Source organism: Bipolaris maydis, assembly GCF_028858645.1.
Source record: "Bipolaris maydis strain C4 unplaced genomic scaffold PSV08scaffold_18, whole genome shotgun sequence".
In the NCBI taxonomy this organism is placed as follows: Eukaryota; Fungi; Ascomycota; class Dothideomycetes; order Pleosporales; family Pleosporaceae; genus Bipolaris; species Bipolaris maydis.
Genome location: NW_027093874.1, coordinates 429552 through 444423, shown reverse-complemented (window position 1 = coordinate 444423; position 14872 = coordinate 429552). Strand labels below are relative to the sequence as shown.

The 14872-nt window shown below is 51.1% G+C and overlaps 2 protein-coding genes across 2 annotated transcripts; one reads left to right on the top strand and one right to left on the bottom strand.

Annotated features, from left to right (window-relative positions):
* Positions 1–1177: 1177 nt before the first annotated feature.
* On the bottom strand, positions 1178–4017 carry PSV08DRAFT_232844 (organic solute transporter Ostalpha-domain-containing protein). Its single transcript, XM_014220445.1, has 7 exons — positions 3710–4017; positions 3640–3657; positions 3536–3589; positions 3400–3487; positions 2315–3352; positions 1858–2264; positions 1178–1805 (listed from the first exon to the last, which is right to left on the bottom strand). Exons 1-7 carry the CDS (start codon positions 3841–3843, stop codon positions 1517–1519), a joined length of 2028 nt encoding a protein of 675 aa, XP_014075920.1. The 5' UTR covers positions 3844–4017; the 3' UTR covers positions 1178–1516.
* Positions 4018–4380: 363 nt separating this feature from the next.
* On the top strand, positions 4381–14411 carry PSV08DRAFT_212109 (uncharacterized protein; the record flags this gene model as incomplete). The annotated part of the gene is made up of 3 exons (XM_066092096.1): positions 4381–4430; positions 4480–8676; positions 8722–14411. 3 exons carry the CDS (start codon positions 4381–4383, stop codon positions 14207–14209), a joined length of 9735 nt encoding a protein of 3244 aa, XP_065947966.1. The 3' UTR covers positions 14210–14411.
* Between the last annotated feature and the right edge of the window lie 461 nt (positions 14412–14872).

Below are 14872 nucleotides of genomic sequence, written 5' to 3'. Positions count from 1 at the left end.
GAAGAATGACGCGCTTGCAATGGAGCTAGTCACTACCAGACCGGAAAAAAATGTCGGAAAGAAGGGTTTGGGAAAGCAAAAAGAAAGGGTAGCGGGGAAGGACAATGGAACGAAAGAGGCAGGGGGGCATAAAAGAGGCTGAACCGTTGACAGAATATGCGTTGTCCTTGGACTTGAGTGGTCCTTTGCTTCAAAGCCTTGTAGGTCCACCAGGGCCCTCAAGAACAGCAAACCAGTGGCAGGGCACGGGACGACAGATGCTTTCATATTATAGATTGAGGCCTGCTCCTTGCTCTCTCGTGTAGACATGGGCCCAATAGCAATGCATACCCGGCATGGCGATCATTAATCTCACATGTTAGTTCGCATGGAGGCTTGCTGGCATCAAGGTAGCAAAAAGGCAGAGGGTGAGATGTGATTGGCCGAGAGGGACCAACGGTTAAGCGCTCAAGGCATAGCGGGAAGAAGTGGCAGCGCTGTGTGGACCAGTGAAGAAGCAATAGCGCTTGCGGACCGAAACCGCGAGAAAAGGCACAGCCAAGGGCTGGCTGGCCTGATGGAAGATGCGCCTCGTTGGTTGGGCGTGGTCTTTGAGGCTGCTGCTTCATTTCGGGCCTGTCAGAGTATGCGCGCAGCTTTGTCGCAGCTTGAGAGCCCAGAAGGCCCACGCCGACGGTCTATTTTGATAATCTCTGAGACGTGCGGGGCGCAACGGGCCGGGAGTGTTTGGCATTGAGCACGTAGTGCGATCTGTAGCGATGACGGGCGATCATAAGTAGTGGTGTTGGGAGGGGATCGACTGCGACCCAAAAGCTTCGTCGCGACGGCAATCTCCATAGTTTTGCTCGTCCCGCGTGCGCCTGCCACATGTGCAAAGATGCGCCGCTCGACGCTAGCCTCGCTCCCGTCCTGCATGCATGTGTACATACACACACACGGCCCACGGCCAATCCACCTTGCCATCGCCCATATCAGCCAACATGCGCTCGAAACACAGTGCCGCCATTGGTGAAGGCCCCCAAACGTTGAAACACTGGACATCTCAACAAGAGTAACCCTCTGCCGAATCACCATCTCAGACACCATGGCTTGGCGGGCCTGCCTCCACGCGGCGCAAGCCACTCCACCACATGCTTGCTTCGGCATCCACATACGGCTCGCCATCTGGGCCTGCGTCTCAATCAGGAAAACGCCTGTGCTGCATTTGCAATGACTGAATCCAATGCTTGGGTGACAGCCGAGACCTATGCACAGCTGTACCACAAAGCCTCCGCACGTGTCGAGACATGAACCAGGCTGCTTCAATCATGTATTGCATCAACGCCATTGACTCCCCAACCCCAGAAACTCACCGCTCAAAGCATATGTATGATGCGCACCGAACTTAACATCGGGTATAAAGCAAACAGAAAACCCACCAAAGCCGACAACACCTATCCCCATGCCCAAACCGACCCTGGAATGAAACAAGATCGACCGGCATATGCCTCGTGTGTGGAACAAGTGACGTGCGCCCTTAGTTCTGGCTCCAAGCATTCCGCTCCTCTCTGAAACTACCATATGACGGGCTGAGCCGGTCCTCCTCATCTTCATTGTGCTCACTGACGTCGCGCGTTTCCCAATGATTGGCCTCGCTCGTCACGTGCGGCTTGATGTCTTGCTCCCGCTGCTCCTCCTCGCTTTGCTCCTCCACAGCAAACGGCCGATTCAGGTTGTGCTCCACCTCGGGATTGTGTGCCTCCGCCTCATCAGGGTTGAAGCCTTCTCGCACCTCTTCCGTCTCACCTTCCTTGGGATACGTGTGGCTGCAACAAAAGTTAGTCATTTGCACCACGTCTGCCTCAAGCCTAGACCTACACAAAATGCTTTGCCGGAACTTCGTTCCATCCTGGGCCTCCTTCCTTGCGTGCCCGCACCCGCTCCACCTCCTCAGCTTGGCGATCTTCAACGACCAAGTCCACAAGCTGCGTCCGGTCCGATTTGCCAGAGCTCGACGATGATGACTTTTGACGCAAAAGGTGGCTAAAGGGCGCGTGTGATTTGGAATGTGGCGACTTTGACCGTGAAGACCCTGCTGCACTCGACCCCCGACGCTGCTTGCCCTTGTCCACAGACGATTGGATCTCCTTAATCTGGCTTTTCCGCCTTCGTTTGTGGTCCTTGGTCGGTTGTAGTAGATTGCGGTTGGTGGATGCAGTCAGTATGTTGGGATCCGCGTACAAGCGGTCTTCGCGTGAAGGTCGATGCGCTTCAATGACGGGGTACTGCGTGCAAGTCAGCCAAATGTGCAACTTTTGTCATTTTGCCCACTTACATTCCAATCTCCAAACTCCAGCTCACGTGCATTTCCATACAGTCGTTCTTCATCGGCGTCTAGTTCGGGCTCTTCAATAACGTCGAGTGTTCCGTACTTGGCACCCTCGCCATTGAGAGCTTTGTGTGGTCCAGGGCTCATTGCTCGAGCGCGACTTGACGTGACTTTGCTAAGCAAAGGCTCATGCTCTGAGCCTTGTCCAGGCTTTGGAATCCAGTACTTGCCCTTGCCTCCTCTTTCAAAGCGCATTCCTTCTGCCATTCGCGCTGCTCTTGATGAAGATTCCTCGTGTGCAAGTACATTGTCACGCGCATCAAAGTACCGGTACTCGTAATGCTTGCCCGCAAAAGTTTCCTTGGTGTCCTGTATGAGATCGAGAGGACCAAACGCATCACGCAGTGCATACTTGACGGGCAGCCTTGCGGCCGAGATGGTTGAGTCGGCATAGTCGTGCCAGGAGAAGGCATACCAGTGAGCCACTGCAAAGAGAGGCATTTCGAAGCATATGAGAGCATCCTGGATGGCAGCAGCTAGATTGTCAGGAGTGTAGCCGGCAACGTCATCCGGGATAGCACCAAGAAACACGAGGATGGAAAGAAAAAAGCCCTGCCAGTAGGAAGCAAAAATGATGCCCTTGATGCACAGGAATTTGGGCATGGGACGGAAGGGCTTGAGGTCCGTGGACATGCAGACCCAGAACATGGCGAGCGCATACAGACTGATTGTAATGCTGACATTGTAGATCATGCCACTCCAGAAGTAGCCCGAAGTTAAGCCAATATAACCTTCCTGGTATGTGCCCGTGGCTTTCATAATAATGGTGGCCACCGAGAGCAGCGGCTTGACCCATGTGTATTGAAGGATACCCCGTTTGATAGCAAGGAACGTGTGCGGGTCGGAGATGTCAATCTTGGGACAGAATAGGTTCAACGGCCATAGGTGGGAGACGGGGGCTCGGCCGGTCATGAGGATAATAAGAGCTCGCTCGCCGCCAATGAAGTTGATCAGCAGTTGGAGGAAAGTATAGATAGTGAAGGCCTGAATTGGTCAGTGTGTGCGAATCAGGGCGATAGTGATCTCGGTACCTCGTAAACGTCTCTGAAGGGCTCTACGTAGGCTGCTGCCGTGGTTGAGACCAAGCTGGCCCATGATGCGCCCGAGTAGATTGGGACCCTGTGGACGTTCAGCATAAGGACAAGGCAGACGCGTGGTGAAGCCTACATGAGCAGTATACGGACGACATATCTTTGTAGCACTGGCTTCCTGTAGTTCTTCCTACATGTGGGTTAGTATAGCCTTCCCGGAACTGGAGGGGGCCTACTCACGTCTGTAACCAGACAGCACTATAGCTACGTCAGTGGGAGTCAACTATGGAGGAACTGCACTGCAACCTACACGACAGTGACCAGACTTGCGACGAGGGCGCAGACACCGGCTACTATGATGACTGCATGTGCAAAACGAGCCCCAGTACCGCCAGAGGAGAAGCCATCGGCCTCAAGGCCCTGGTGGAGGCTGCCTGCGTCCATGGTAACGAGGCGTGGGGATTGTTTGTTGGCAGTCGTGAGAGCTACCACAGAGAACAATAAAAAGAGACGGAGAGAAGTTCAAGAAAAGAAGACGAGGAAGAAGAAAGGTGGTGCTAGCGGCTGAGGACTGCCATGGCGTGCAGTACAGGTCGCAGCCTAGGCGTTGTTGGTCTTGTGCACGTCTCGCCTCCGCGGTGCTGTGGTAATAGGTTTGCGGAGGAACAGAGAGGCCCAAGCTTGTTCTTACCCCCCTGCACGTCGCCCATGACGCGCATCGACGCCTCCAGTCTTTGGGTCCCGAGGTAGCGCTATCCCCGACGCTACTTGATACACACTGTTCGCTGCTGCGATAATTGTATACACATACCCATATCACAGAAATAAACCTGCGCACGTAGAGGCCAATGTCGCCCCGTTGATCTGGCGCCGCTCCAGCGCACTCGTCCCATGCATACTGACTGCCGCTGCCCATTGCCCGTCGTCTCCCCTATGGCGCCATGAAGACGCACACACTAAGCCATACAACGCGCTGCAATCATGGCGGGAATCGTCGCGGAGCCCTTGGATCCCCACGACGGCTTCAACTGGTGAGCCCTCTGTGCGGGCATGCTCGGAAACCCAAGTTAACGCTGGCAGGATCTTCCTCGTTGAACTGCTCATATGCGGCATCCTGACCATTTTCTTCCTCTTCTACTTCAACCGCCTGTTCGCGACTCTCGTCGCATACGCCATACGCGCATACACATGGCGCGCCTTCAATGCCTACATTGACATTACCGCCCTCCAAGTCTCGTTGCTTGGCGGCCGCCTCTTCTTCAAAGACATACGATATCATGGTCATAATGAGACAATCTTGGTGCATGGCGGGTACATCACCTGGAACTATTGGCTGCGTCGCGTCAAAGATGCCGGTGTCTATACCGACGACGGCTCTGCACCTGGTAGTGACAGCGCCAGTCACTCTTCGAGCACCTCCCGTACCAGATCCGGCAGTACCAGTGGCAACGTGGACAAGGCAGAAAAAGGAGGCAAGCAGACGCGGAAGGAGCTGCCATGTCGTTTCTCAATCAAAGTTTCGGGAATCGAGGCTTTTTTGTACAACCGCAGCCCTGCCTACGACGGTATCATCGAAGCCGTACAAAGGAAGGCCGAGAGCGATGCCGCACAGCAAAAGACCCCCGAAGGTTCCGTTTCCGGATCGGAACTGCCAGAGAAGAAAGAACACCACCACCATAACAAGCTGAAAAAATCACATACCCAAGCCGAAAAGAAAGTTCCACGCCAGGATACAAGCCGCTCCACTGTATCTGGCCCCACCAAGGCCGACCTTCCCGCTTTCCTCAGACTGCTCCCCGTCCATGTTGATATTGTCAAAGGTGCCATCGTTGTCGGGAATGAACATACGCTAGCTGTTATCACTGCGCAGTTTGAAAAAGCAACCGGCACTCTGGATGCATCGACCAGCGGACCCCTGGATGTGTATCAGCAGCTGTTCAATTTCCAAATCACTCATCCCGTGGTCCACATGAAGCCTAACCCCGACTACAAGATTGGACAGCTTGATTCCGCCGTACAGTTCAAGCAAGAAGTTGCTGAAGGATCCTCAGCAGGTAGCATTATTGAAAAGGAAGCCAGGCATCGGATGCATTGGCGCTGGTTGACGAGGATCCCAAGCCCCTTTCGTTTCTTTTCAAAAGATAACGATTCAATCCACACTCACACCAAAAATAATTCCGGGAACCGCAACCCTCCTCTGAATGCCCAATGGACGTTTCCCGGGCGCGAGCGCTGGAAAGGGCTGGCGCGTTATCTTGACGATACCACCAACGATGGTCACGGCGAGTGGGATGGCATCGAGTATGCAAAGACATCCTTGATCGCCGACTGTCCGTGTGTCAATATCTCCTTCTACTGGGATGTACCAGGCCCTGTGCCGAATGATATGGACCAGAGTAAGTACGTGGACCCCGCACGCCCATATGACATGAACGGTTGTGCTCCGCCAGATTATGGTATGGACATACAGGTGTTTGGTGGCATAATCCAATATGGTCCATGGGCAGACCGACATCGTGGTGTCTTCCAGTCCATCTTCTTCCCTGCTTCACGCGTAGACGCTGTTCCTTCAACTCCCCTGAAGCCCGGAGACCTCCGTGTGCTCTCTGTTTTCAAGCTCTATCTCAGCATCGAAGAAGATACTACACTGCGTATTCCAATTCGTGAATCTTCAAAAGACTGGAAATGGAAAGGCAAGGCCCACACCTTGGCGGCACATGATAAGCTGGGTGAGAACAAGAGTAAAGCAAAGTCTCGAATCAGGCGGGGAAAGCGTAGAGATGCCACTGGGTCGCAGAACGTTCGCCCCTTTGCATGGATCGACGTCAAGATAGCTGAGAAATCTACTGTCAACTATGTTATGGACATGTACGCCTCTGAACACGGATATCAGAGCAAAGTAGACGTGGATGTCCCAAGCACCGAGATATCGTCGAGCGTGAACCATGGCCTCTTGTGGCGCTCTGGTGCGCTTGCCATTGATTGCGACTTGTCCAACCCGCTAGGCTGGAACACTCTTCGAAAGTGGCTGTTCAACATCAAATGTCAGGACTTGGAACTTTTCTTGCTCAGAGACCACATGTTTCTGATCATGGATCTCGTTGCTGATTGGGGAACTGGTCCGCCGCCTGACTATTTCCTCTTTGTGCCCTTCCAGTATCTACTCAATGTCGACTTTTCCAACTTCAAGATATATCTCAACACGAATGACTCCAACATCATCAACAATCCAGCCGATTTAGAAGACAATAACTTTGTCATCTTGTCCGGCAAGGGGCTGCAGGGCGACGTCTTCATACCGCTCGACACTTTTCGACCACTTCAGAATGAGATCAAATTCGACGTCAAAGGCCAAAACCTAGGTCTCGAGATCTTGATGCCACCAAAGAACACGCTGCAGACATTCGTGCAGTCACCAAATGTAGCACACCTTGGCGGCCTAACGTTAAGCGGTAGCCATACCTTCATGGCTGAAACGTCTCCGATGAACACCGACAGACTCTACATGGACATTCAAGGTCATAAGCTTAACCTTGAACTTTACGGCTGGCTCATACACCATTTCATGAAGATCAAGGACAACTATTTTGGCGACGACATGCACTTCAAGACTCTGGAAGAGTTCCAGGGGCTCCCGGCCGCCAACATCACAGCAGAAGGGGCATCGCCGAATGGTGATGCGTCCAGCATTTCAAACGACCTGGATGTAATCCTTTGTGTTTCTGCAGACGACGTTTGTGTGCTATTACCCGCCAATCTGTACTCCGCTGAGCGTGGCATCCGAGCGGATCTCCCATATGCTTCCGCTGATCTAAGGTTCACAAACTACTACATGGATTTGATGGTGAATTTCAGTCCAATTAGTATTTCTCTTGGGGGCTTGCTGGCAGACGCTGATGTACCAAAAGAGTTTTCGAGTGGCCGGACTGAACTGTTCGTCGACTCCACAGTCATATATGGACACCGCCTATTCGGATTGCCACCACTTGAGCCAACCTACCTTTGCAGCTGGGACTTTGATGTTGGTAGGATTACCGGAGACTGCACATCGGAGTTTCTCGAGGCAGCAGCAGGAGCAGCACGTTCGTTTGCCTTCACGCTCGACGATGATGAGAATACTTTGCCTCTCACAGAAATACCTATCATCCACGACACTACCTTCCTCCGCCTCAAGACACATGATATCGGCATCTGCATACATATATCAAAAGAGGCTCTTGTGCTGAAGACAAGACCCGTGTCTTTGAATTTCAACGACCTTGCTGGAGCTACTTTCTCTGAGCGCCTCCACGTTCTTGTGCCTGACCTGACCGTCATTGCTGTTCCATCAGAGGCTGCATCGCACCACCGAGTGCGGTCCAGGGAAGGGGACGATATTGTACCTCAGGCTTACCTCCAGACCACGATCTCTCTTGACTTGTTAACAAGAAAGCTGGACTTCTCAGAGGAACGCGCACGCCAGCAGGCTCATCTAAGAATGCACGACCAAAGGACTCAGCGCACTAGCTTCATTCTCTCAGGTGACCAGAGCTCTTTTCGTCAAGAGGATGGCACGAGAAATAATCTGCGTCCACCTGCTATGCAGTACCCCGATGTGCCTCGTCCCATCTTTCTCTATGGGCCGCCGAGTGGCCAAGATGGTTCATTTACATCTTCCAACCTTTCTTCAGTTCGTTCGTCTACTACAGGGCGAAGATTACGTCAAAAGAGCAAGCAATCCTCGTCAGCTTCATCCTTTGCCGACAGCATTCGATCGACCCTTCGCCGCAAACCAGGTGATAGGACCATAGGCTCTAACAAAAGCAGGGCTCTGCTTGAAGCTTCATCAAAACACTCAAACTACAAACGTCACTCCCATGTGCTGCCTGAAACTGGTGACAACCAGGAACAGGGTTGGGTCCCCTCATCTATTGCATTCTCTAGCAGTTTGGCTGCGCCTTGCTTTGCTTTTGAGCAACTAACGCCAGATCTTTCCGAGGTGCCCCCATTCCCTGCAATACCTGCTATCCAACAGCAAAAGAGCATGAATGACGTTGTATTTGATGATGTGGCAGCCAAGCGTTTCGATGAGAGTTTCACGCACACCAGTATACTGATCAGTGCCCAGCCAGGTATACGGGCGTATTGTACACCTGAATTCGTTACCTGTGTTGCAGAATTGATTGAGCTGCTTCAGCCCAGGCGACCCGAGGATCTATTAGATGACTTCCAACTCAGTGTCATGACTAAGATTCTTCAAAACCGAAATCGACTGGAGGGGAAAGGCAGCTCACTCGAGTTCAATATTCGCATACCGTTCACCCACGTCAGATTCCAGCACAGCTTCCAATCCCATTCTGTTCAAGAGACAGGTCAAGATCAGTACGATGTTGTTCTCAATAGACTTGGCCTTACGGCAAGACTCAAGAAATTCCCAGGAGAGCGAGCTGGCGAAGACACCATTGCACTGCACTCAACACTGGGATCTCTTGGTCTTTCTGTGGCTGAGCGCGCTTCCGAAACTGCTACTAGAAGTGTTGCGATTCAAGCTGAGATGAGAGACGTCCTGTTCTGGATGTTTCAAGGCAACAGGACATCGATAAACGTGTCTTTTCGGACTTTTGAAAACGCAATGGCAAGCAAGAAGGTAGACTATTTGGCAGCGCTTATCCACCGTACGGCACTCATGGCTGAGACGCTCATTCATCAGTTCGCCGAAATCGAGCAAAGATATCAGCAGCGATTGCGCTATCTCACCTGGCGTCTCAGCTGTGTACAAGACCAGTATGCTGATCCAGCATTTCTCACCAAAGCATCATACGCTCTACGGGCAACAAGGGACCATCTTCGCAGTCATGACTCATGGAAGATTATTTCCAGGTTTCGCTATACGTGGCAGTGTCTGTCACAAGCTGAGAAGGACACTGTCCTAAGCGACTGCTCCCGCCCAGATGTGACGTCTCCAGAAGATGCTGAACAACAAATTATTGCAATGTTGGACCAATGGCGTACATGGGACCTCGCGCATGTGAAGAAGAGTTTTGCAATCAAATTCCTCTTTGGTTACACGGAAAATAAATTGCCGACGCCAGAATCCGCGCCTTTATATGTTGACATCAAATCTGCTGAGATCAAACTGACAGTCGATCCTGGTCCACGGCAAAGCGAGGTGTCGCTAGGGCTTTTGGCAATCAATGTTGCATTGTTACCTCCCACGCAACCCAATGGACTCATGCTGGTCGATTCCGAAGACGTTCCAAGAAGGACTACGATTGTTCAGATAAGCTCAAGAAAAACAGCTTTCCATATCCGATGGGAGATTTGTGAGCTTGCCGAATCCTTGCTGAAGCTTTTTCAAAAGGAGAATATCAAAGCAATCGAGCAGGCCAAATCGACACCTGCCAACAAACTTTCAGGACCAGCTCCCACGTCGGATCATGATTTGCAAGTGGTATTCGCGACCGACAAGTTTCAAATAACTCTGGACACCTTCAACCTGAAAAGTATCAACACTGCTCAAAATTTGCGCTTCTCTTTTCTCGATGCAGATAGTAGGGCATCAAAACTGGGCGAAATCTTGTCTGCTCATTTGCATGTTGACTTAGCTGTGAGTGAGCTCATCTCGCGCTCACGTTTGGTTGCCAAAACTCAGTTCGAACGACCGAGCATAGATTTCGCAATGACAGAACAGAGCAGCACGAATAGGTTGCCCAACGAGATCAAGGTGGCCGCAACAAGCCACAGAATTACTGTTAAGGTACAAGACGATGTACTCGGCCTTATCGAACTCGTAGATAGGGTACTCAAAGACGAGGTAGCGTATTTCCATCGTCAGTCTGCAGCACTACAAGAGATCACAAAAGCAGACCAAAAGCTTGAAATGCCTAAAGAAGATGCCTCACAGCTTCCAAACATCTCTTTGGCGTTGTTCATGGACTCATACCAAATTGAGCTTGCTATATTGCAGCCTTGCGGCTGGTCGATTACAGGTTCGTCAGGACGCATTGCGGTTATTCCAGCTCTCGGAAAGCGCATCACATTGCAGGTTGATTATGATCTCGAAGCCAGTCTTCATAGGCTATACAGCATATCAAAGCAAGGTTCCCACGTTATCAGCTCAGTCGAGCTGCCACCCCTCAATGGAAGGTTGACTATCAAACAAAATGAAACTCAGACAAGAATTGCTGCATCGGGTATTGTCGAAAAGGTACACGTTCAAGCATCAGAGATTCAGAGTCTGATATCTACTATCAACAAACCTGAGCTGGCACAAATGTTCAAGGCAGTCCAGGATGATATCGGGGTTTTGAAGACTCATATTGGAGAAATGTTTCCGGCTTCTGCAAAGTCACCAGTTCCGCAACCTACAACCTCTTCTCGGGACACTTTGTTTACTGTGAAGATGACATTCCATGGAATGAATGTAGCTGCGAGCGCTCCAGGCCAAGGCAAAGATTCGCCAACAGCAAATCTTGCGTTCCGACTTTCGACCGTACAACTCAACGCCACGAACATCGACGCAGATCAAAGCATCATGCTCTATCCTGAAGCAGTCGTGCGAATTCACGAGGTCACTGTCGACCTGAGTTTAAAGGATCCCGACTCGGTTCGTCGCTGTGGCAACCTGACCTTCAGCGCAGTCTTCCAAGCCACAACCGAACAAGAGTCTGAGCCCACGCGTAGAGTTTACTGTTTGCGAAGCTCGGGTCTGGAAGTGAATGCATTTGCGGATACCGCATCTGCTGTTGTGGATGTCGTGAATCATCTCCAGGACCGAATCAAGGATCTGGATCTTTCTAAAGAAAAGAGGTATCTGCGACGCCTTCGACATACTAAGAGTAGAATCTCTCAGCGACGTGACCGTAGTCTCAAACAGCATATAGAACAAGACGCTGAGAGCGACTCTTCCGGAGCCCTTTTTACGTCCACATACTCTTTGGAACTTCTCGACCTACAAGTCAGCTGGATCGTTGGTAATTCAGTCGCCCCCTTTCCACAGAATGAGATCCAGGATCTCGTACTCTCATTTGGAAGGATTGACTTATCCACGCAGAAAGACGATGCAGCACGGTTGATGATTGAAGATATGCGGCTCCAGATGGTACCAGTATCGGCAAACAAGAAGAACCGCTCGCTGAACTCAGCATTGCTACCCAAAATGGTCTTCAATGTCGCATATGCATCTACAAAGGATACACGTAAACTTGCATTCTTTGCTGCCGGAAAGTCTCTTGATCTCCAGTTAGATTCCCATTTCATTTTGCCTGGCAACATCATCGAGCAATCAATTTCTCTTGCTGGGAAAAAGTTCCGCGAAGCCTCTGCAAACTGGAGCATGACACCTACGACGACTGGCGCAAAAAGAAAAAATCCTTTTGGTAACAAACGCTTGGCTTCATTGACAGCTGACGTCAATTTTGCTGGAGCTGTAGTTCATGTCCATGGTAGCGATGCAACGCCAGCCCAAGGCTCCTCGGGTAGAGCTCAACAGAAGGGAAGGTACAGCCAGTTTGTAGGTGACGAGTCAAAAAGCAGCATGGCTTTGCGTGCGCCTGGCGTGGCAGTGCGCATTGAGTACATGGACGATGGCAGTGATCCCTCTTTGAACGCTGAGCTTCGTGTTGACGGATCCACCAACACACTGCTCCCCACCGTGGTGCCTATCATTATCGACATCTCCGATAGCATCAAGGCAGTAGTCCGTGAAAAAGATGACAAAGGAACATCTGATTTGCCTGAGCAGCCCGAACAACCACAAGGACAATCTAAGCCAGCTGCAAAACTCCTCGAGGACGAGAACATCATCACAGCCGACCCTGCCACGCTATTGGGTAGAACGAGACTGAATCTCGGGCTTAGAATATGCAAGCAAGAGTTCAGTCTTAGTTGCCAGCCCATTGCTCGCGTCGCAGCAGTTGCCAAGGTCGAAGATATTTACATTACCGTCAACAGCGTCAAGTCCCAAGAGCATGGCCATTTCTTTGCTGCATCTGCTATGTTCGAGAAGCTCCAAACCACTGTTCAACATGTCTATTCTCGCGAATCCACCTTCAGCCTCGACATGGAATCTATTGTTCTCTCGCTGGTGAATAGCAAACATCTCAGCGGCACTAGCGGTATCTCTGCTATCCTTAAGATCAATCCGACCGCTCTCCAGATCAATGCGCGTCAATTGCAAGACTTTTTGCTGTTTCGAGAAATCTGGATACCCCCAGAAATCAGGCGAGCGTCCAAGCCTACACCGGAAAATACCAATTCCGAGCCACAAGAGTACCTCATACAACGCTACCAGCAAGTCGCTACAGCTACGGCTTTTCCATGGAACGCCAACATAGCCATCGCAGACGTCAAGGTTGATCTCGACCTAGGTCAATCCATTGGAAAGTCATGGCTGCATATCCACAACCTGTGGGCATCTTCCAAGAAGACTACTACAGCGGAACAGAATCTTTGCGTTGGTATAGAAAAGATTGGTGTCGAAAGCACCGGTCGTACAAGTGGCTTCATTGAGCTACATGATATCAAAGTGCGAACTTCTATCGGATGGCCACTGCAAGACCCAGGCACTCGCCAAGCACCGCTCATCCAAGCTTCTGTGGCTTTCCGTCAACTGCGTGTTAAGACAGGTTTCGACTTCCAGGCTTTCCTCATGGCGGATATTGCAGATTTTGGTTTCATGATGTACAACGTCCGTCCAGAAGGCGAAGATGTACAGGACCGGTTGGTTGCCATTCTCGATGGTGGCAAAGTTCATGTGTTTTGCCATGCGACAAGTGCTGCACAAGGTTTAGCATTGTGGCAGGCAGTTGAGCGACTGATTCAAGACAACCAACAAGCATACAAGCAGTCCCTCAAGGATATCGAAAAGTTCCTTCGCCGCAAATCATCCATAGCTGAACCGTTCGATCGTTCGCCATCCCAGAGTCAAATTCTCCCGAAATCCGACAAAGATAGTTTCAAGGCACCAATCTCACTACACACGGACGTGGTGCTGACACTCCGCTCAATACGCCTTGGTGTCTTCCCTTCCACCTTTATAGACAACCAGGTCCTGATGCTTGAAGCCGGTGACATGCAAGCCCGTTTCGCAGTTGCGCTTGAAAAGAAAAACAAGATACATTCCAGCCTAGGCATGACCCTGGGTCAGCTCTCAGTAGCTCTCTCCTCCGTGCCAACACCCAAGAAAAGCAAGCCCGTCACTGAACTCGACGTCGAAGACGTCTCTACAAGCGTCAGTTCCGCCCGCGGCGGCACCATCCTCCGGGTCCCTAAAGTCATCGCAACAATGCATACCTGGCAAGTTCCCAAAAGCACACATATCGACTATCTCTTCCGCAGCTCCCTCGAAGGCAAAGTCGATGTCGGCTGGAACTACTCCCGCATCTCCTACATCCGCACCATGTGGTCCAACCACTCTCGAACCCTCGCCTCGCGCCTCGGCAAACCCCTCCCAGAATCAAACATCAAAATCAGCACCTCGCAGACCCTTCAGGACGCCTCTGATAACCCCGGCTCTGGCGCCTCTACCGCAGACAAAACAGCCATACCCTCAGGCCGTCCCCGTGCCACCTCCACATCATCTGAAAACCAAGAAAAGATCACAGCCGTGGTTAACGTACCGCAGTCTAAATACGAATATACGCCCCTAGAGCCGCCGTTGATCGAGACGCCGCAATTGAGGGATATGGGTGAGGCGACGCCTCCGCTGGAGTGGATCGGGTTGCATAGGGACCGGTTGCCGAATGTTACGCATCAGATTGTTATTGTGACATTGCTTGAGGTGGCCAGGGAGGTGGAGGAGGCGTATGAGAGGATTTTGGGGAGCAGTTAGATAGTTTGTTGGGAAGATTGGTGTGGGAAATGGGGTGAGGTGTATATACATGATTCTTTTTTTGCGTTGAGCATGGCGTTTTTGTGGGCTGGGTTTGGGAAAGGATAGCATAGGGTTGGCGTTTGGCAATGTAGAGTAATTATTGTCACCAGAAGAATGAAAGTAACAGACAAAAGCACCAACGGGAGTCTTTTGAACGGATCTAACGCCCCGGCCCCCGTGCAGATATTGAATAAATCGAATTTTCTCCCAAAGAAAATGAATCATGTCACAATAGTGACGATAAGAAGCATATTTAATAAGAGATTCAGAGCAAGCAGAAGCGAGGGGAAGCGGGATTTCGGGCAATGATCCAGTCTATCGTCGGACAGAGATATCATTTAGTCACTCTCTCACAAGAGCAACTTGTACGCAACCGCGTCTCTTCCATCTCGACTATTTTGAAGATCGTTTATCGAACAGGAGGTTGAGTTGACTTGCCACAAGCCCTCTTTTGTAGCACTACCGATTTTAAACACAAAAAACTACAAGATGCAAGGCGTTGGGAGATTCCCGATTCGGGCCGTTGCAAATGGTGCCTTTTCTACTTATTGGCCTTGGTAAAGATTAGCTACGACACTTGGAAAGTATCGCGGTCACATTGGAGACGAAGGCTTGAATTGT